The sequence below is a fragment of the Taurulus bubalis genome (genome assembly GCF_910589615.1).
Source record: "Taurulus bubalis genome assembly, chromosome: 10".
NCBI lineage: Eukaryota > Metazoa > Chordata > Actinopteri > Perciformes > Cottidae > Taurulus > Taurulus bubalis.
In genome coordinates, this window is record NC_136598.1 from 7,450,246 (window position 1) to 7,456,245 (window position 6,000).

General features: G+C 42.5%; 1 protein-coding gene across 1 annotated transcript; it reads right to left on the minus strand.

Moving 5' to 3' along the window:
• Window positions 1-2,841: 2,841 nt before the first annotated feature.
• dusp14 (dual specificity phosphatase 14) lies at window positions 2,842-3,474 on the minus strand (the record flags this gene model as incomplete). Its single annotated transcript, XM_079225384.1, has 1 exon — window positions 2,842-3,474. The coding sequence occupies exon 1, from the start codon at window positions 3,469-3,471 to the stop codon at window positions 2,842-2,844; it is 630 nt and encodes a 209-aa protein (XP_079081510.1). The 5' UTR covers window positions 3,472-3,474.
• Window positions 3,475-6,000: the final 2,526 nt, after the last annotated feature.

The window sequence follows — 6,000 nt, forward strand, 5'->3', positions numbered from 1 at the left end:
ACATTGGCCCTTCCACTTATTTCTGGAATTGTATAAACTAAACATTAAGTGACATGATTACATGTTGTAGATAATAGTAACACACAGCAGTTTGTTGCAGCGTACCTGTCTCTGATGCATCTTGTTGAGTTGTTGTCTTAAATGTCATCTTTAAAAACGTTATCACCGTTGTTCGTTCTGCGTGGTCTGCCCCGCCGGAGGCTCAGGGTGATGCGAATGGCTCTGCTGCAGAAGGATGTTTACTTTTAGAGCTTGACTATGCCCTGGAAACGCCATACGTGTACTCATGCACCCTCACGGGGGGCGAGGGGGCCAGGAGGAGAAGATGATTTATTTTTGCCGTGAGAAAATAGTGTGTAATTTGGGCACATCCCTTGTGCATCTCCATCGTGGTTGGCCCGTCATCAGATGCCTCGCTGGGTAACGGCATTTATTGTGGAGACCACTCTGGAGGTCCCTCAGAAAGTGTGGGCACAAGACAAATGGTCATCAATAATCTGCCTGCTGCTCTGTAGCCACAGAAAAATGAAATGAATGATAGAAGGTTTCTTTGACGTCTGAAGATGTCTCTTGGGGGGAAAACGGACATGCATAACCAAGATCAAGAGGCGTTTGGAGAGGAAGCGCTGCAATCTGTTCAGGCGAAAACATCTCAGAAATGCTGTTGTAATTATAAAAAAAACATGTTGGTCGTTATTCCAGTAAATACTCAAAATTGTTTGCATTGGAGCCGGTTTTTTTTTGTTAAATTTAAACACATTGAACAAAAACAGTGACATGAGATATTTTTTCTTATAATTATTTTAATATGACTGTCTCGGGGCATGAAATGATTAGAAGTCATATTACAGAACATCATCCTCCCACTAACAACTATTGACCCCAGACCTTGTATTCTTTTCTTTTTTTATATTATTGTAATATCACATTTAATCTAGTATGGCATTGTTGAAAAAACATTGTTGCACGGATCCCTGTGGGTTGGAAATGTCAACTGTAACATCCAACAACATGAGGGTGTGTTCTGTTACAGATGAGCACACAGAGCAGTGATGTACACTGCAGTAGTGTAGCGGTGAGAGACAAGAAGGTAACACACAATACAAAGCTAACGCGATACATTCACTGCCCACAATAACGATGGCATCACAGTTTGTCCTCTGATACATCACACACAGTCATCGGATACATCTAGTGCTGAAACAGTGAGTTGAGATTAGTCAATAGAAGGAAAATATGTATATTGATTATTGTGAACAATTTTTTAAATAATGTATCTCTGGTTTCAACTTTTAAAATGTGCTACTGAAAAGAAAAGGTGCTACTGTTGTGCAGGTTTACATCAACAACAATGGCTGTAGGTGTTTCGATGCCTGTCATATGCTGCTGGTTTGTGTTTGATTGGCATTTTTACCATTTTCTAATATCTTAATGAATCAACGAAATGTAACCTGTGAAGTGTTTGATCAGTTGTAGTACATTATTTCAAAGGTGGCCGAGCACCTGAGCCGACGCCATCTCTTTATTTATTGTGTCTTCTGCTGGTTCCTTCCAACGTCGCAGCTCCAGTTACACTGCTTACGGAAATGTTATGAAAGTAAAAATACGTAAAAACTCGGCTCTGTCAATGTGAAAGGGAGGGAGGAAATGCATTCAGCATTTTCATTTGTTAGACGCTAAGGATACACACAGTGTGTTTTGCTGCGTAAACAAACATAACTTTGGTTTGTTTACAAGAAAACTCAACGGAGTGCCTTGAGGAGGGAAATATTCCACTAAAATATGAAGAAAACATTTCAACAAGCCAAACATAATTTTTCTGTGATAACATTGGTGGCAATATCTTGGTGTGCATTGTGATTTACTGCAGTATTTTTTTTTTGTCTCACCTTTACAACAACTTAACAAGCGTGGGGACAGGATGTGCAGCAAACCAGCAGCACCAGCTCTTCTCGGCTGATTTACAAAGAGAAATAAAATGTCTTTTCTGTACTGCTATGAGTTGTTGCAACCTATGGACAAAAGGCAAACAAGTAGGATATCAAATATGTTTCCAAGCATCTATCTTAGAGCTACCAATTCCCTTGTTTGTACAGCATCAAATAGCACTACAATAACATAGTGTGGTCACGGGATGAAACAGTCAACCCTGTGGTACACAGGAGCTTTCCCGAAATCTTGACTTTTAGCTTACTTCTTCTAGATTTTCAACTTAAAGAAGGTAGATATAACAACATCTTTAAATGTTGAGTTAAAGTGTGCCATTTGTTCCCCACTATCCGCACATTCCAATAAAATAATGTTTCTGCATATATGTTTTTTGCTGTACACTTATCTTATATGCTACCATAAATTGGGAGCTTGCTGCTTCCCTTCACACTAAATATTACTGCAGAACTGACACAATACCACCACATGACACCACAGGAAAAGGACTTCAGTCACATCACTGTCAGCGATGCAACACCTTCACCGGATGCTCATCCTCCAATGGAACTGGAATATAGACACCAAAACAAGATCAGAGTGTGGAAGTTGGTGCCGTTTATCTCCATTTATCTCATTGTAGCCCTGATTGATCCGTTGGTCTGAAGGATCCTGGGTTGAAGTCGCTTTGCTCCCGCACAAAGATTACATAGAGCCAACTGGTTGGACAAAAAGCATCAACCACCAGTGTTTGGTCTCCCTTTGTTCAAACGCACCAGTACTCATTACACAAGCCTCACACAGATTACACTCACATGCATCTCACTTCGCCTGTCCTGAACATGCATTAAGCTGCAGTCAAGGAGGGCGAAAGTGCTCATCTTCACTTCCTCCTTGGTCTCCTAGATGTGGTTCCTAAAGGCCCCAGAATGGAGCCAGGCTCCTGCGGTCCCTCTCATAGACATCAGGTATGACCCCGTACGGCGTCTGCACCATCTTAACAGAGTTTCGACCAAACAGCTTCCTCTCGTACTCGATGAGCTGGCGCCAGAAGCCGCCGTTGGGCCTGATGATAGGGCGGCGGGCCTTGACCCAGGCGTGGGCCTCGGCCAGAGACACGTGGTGATATTTCATGAGGTACGCCAGGCACAGAGAGGCCGAGCGGCTCACCCCCGCCGCACAGTGCACCAGCACCGCGCCTCGCTTTCGCCCCACACTGTGGATCTTATCCGCCACGCTGTCGAAGTACAAGGAGAGGGGGGAGTGGGGCATATCCGCCAGAGGGACCTTTACATACTCCATGTGAGGCCAATTGAAGTTGGGGAGCTCAATGGTAGCGTTGACCACGCAAGTGATGCCTTTAGACAGCAGCAGGCTGCGGTTGGATGCTACGTTCCCTCTGCTGAGGAAGAGGTTGGGGGTGATTTGTGCAATGCCCCCCAGCAGGCTGCTGTTCTCGGGAAGCAGCCGCGGCACCATGGCGGGCACCATGGAGCTACGATGGTGGTGGTGGTGGTGGAAGAAACCTTGGCTGTGGGAACCCATCAAGGAATCGAATAGGCTTCAAGAAGGATGCCAATTATTATTTATTTTTTCAGCAAAACCTTCAGCAGCTCAGAGTCATAGTAGTGTAGGCCGCCAAACAGCTCCTGTAACACACAAGCATATTTCCCTTTCAGTCTAAATTCAACATTTTTCTACTTCACTCGATGACAGACATACAATCACGTCACAGAGACGAGTTACGTCATTGCTGTTTGCAAAGACTGCAGAGTGCTTTCTTTATTTTTAGGTAGCATTGTGCCGACACAGTTGTTACTAGTAAATGTTATTCTGAAGTCTTGAAACTAAAAAAAAAAAAAAAACAGAAAGATAAAACTTAAAAATCAGACAACATGCTCCTGTGACCGACTGATCCACAGTCTTCACTTCACAAGTACATCAAACGGTTCCCGTAACTCCATGGCCGGATGAATAATGTTTCCCTCTACGTGCCTCCCTCTGCCATGTGAGCGCAGACCCCCTGGAGGCATGCACGCACCTCATCTCATGTTCATCCATCCACAGCCCTCACACAGAGATTACATCTCCTATCTCTCTGGCTTTCGTGCTTTGGCACCGAATGGAAAGTAATCATATAAAATATGATCACACCAACGTCTTCTGTTAAAACACCTCATTTAAGCACCACATTTTGTTAATCTAACTACATTTCTTTTAGCAAAAAAAGATGATATTCCATTCATGAGCGCATGAAGAAAAAAGATCTTATATGAACCGTAACGTGACATTTCTGGCTGCAGTGTATAAGATGAGAACACCCTCCCGTGTAAATACTTTAGTTATCAGCAGAGAGCTCACAGCTACGGGCGCTATACTACACAGACTGTTGCACTTGTCGTGCGTCATCCACAACTTGTGCCCCAGTGTGGCCGGCAGGTCGTTTTCTTTCAGTTTCTGCTCCAGTCTGGTTAACGTAAGACACACGGGTCAACTGCTTTAAACTGGAACTCAACCTGCAGGAAGAAAACGACCACCTGATCCCCTGCAAAGAGACTGCCAACACGGATTGGGATTCTTCTCATTCACAGCCAAACACACAAGTGGAACGAGATGACTTTAAACACATCTGCATGACTGACAATACAAAGACATTTTGCTGGCAGCTTCGTTATCTAAAGACAGATTGCTGTCCCTCATCCTTTAAATCAGTTGTCATGGTGTATTATTTAACAAGATAGAAGCCAAACTAGAAATGTTTGTGCTACACAAGATTATGGATGTTTCCAGAATTAGCAAAAATCTAAATAATTACTGAATAATTAAATAATTAGGCTTCCCTGTGCCTCTAAATAACATTTCCAGATACATTTTTGTCAGCCAGGTTGGAAACCGACTTCAAATGTAACCTAGCAAAAGGCCAATATAAAGAAGATATCCAGAACAAGTAAAAATACTCGTTTTTGACATGTTAATCCTCATCTTCAGAAAGTTTCGAGCTCCAGTGTTTCATCGTCACCTTTCTCTCCATCCTCTCCTCCTATCGATCCCAGCTTTGCCACCTCAGCATGGTCTGCTTCTCTTTCCAAAAACCAACAAGAGAAAAAAGGATAAAAAGCCTAAAACAACACCCTCCTCCCTGCTCCCTAGCACAGTTTCTCCCTGTCGCCAATTACTCTGCACTTTGACTCTGAAATGGTCCACCTTCCAACACACCATCGCCAACCAATACAGCGTGCCAGACTCCGGGAAACAAGTGTGACCATTAAACCAAACCAGGAGGTGGTCAGAGATGCACTACTACACACGTCCTACATCAGTGATATGGTAGTTTGTCTTGTACAAACCTGTGTTATACACAACAAAAAGTAATCAGCAACTACTTTGATAATTAATCAAGTCAGAAATATTACATTCCCTATATTCAGAGAGGATTTGCTGCTTTTTTGTCTCATGTGACAGTACATTGAGTAAATATGTTTAAACTGTTGGTCAGAGTGTTTAAGGACATCAACATTTTTCCCTATTTCATTTTATTAACCAACCAAATAACTAATTGATTCATCTAGAAAAGGATCTTTAGGTTAATTGATTATAAATTGCAGCCAACTTAGCACTAACAGCACACATATTTGAAAAAATAAAATTCAATATAGTGTGTGTTTGATTTGTGAACAGGGTTTATCTTAATTAATTAATGCTAGATCTGAAAAGAGAAACTTCAATGATTATTTAGTTCCAGCGGGATGCACAATTGATGCATTAATTCATGGAGATAGATAACATGTACATCATCAGCTGACATAGGTACAAAGTCTGTTGCTACGGCAACCTACTGACCACTGCATAAGACAGTCAACAGAGAGATGAAGAAGATAAAGCAACAAAATAATCCCATGTCCTCTCCAAAGTGCTGATGAACCACAGCACCGGGCTTTGCTGAGATTTGCTCCATCCACATTATTTATACGACGAGCAGGGCCAGAGAGCGGAGGAGGGAGAATTATGCAAAGAGAACAATCTACTGTGATGCTGGAGATAGTGGGAATACTGCAGCTCGCTGTCAATCAAATT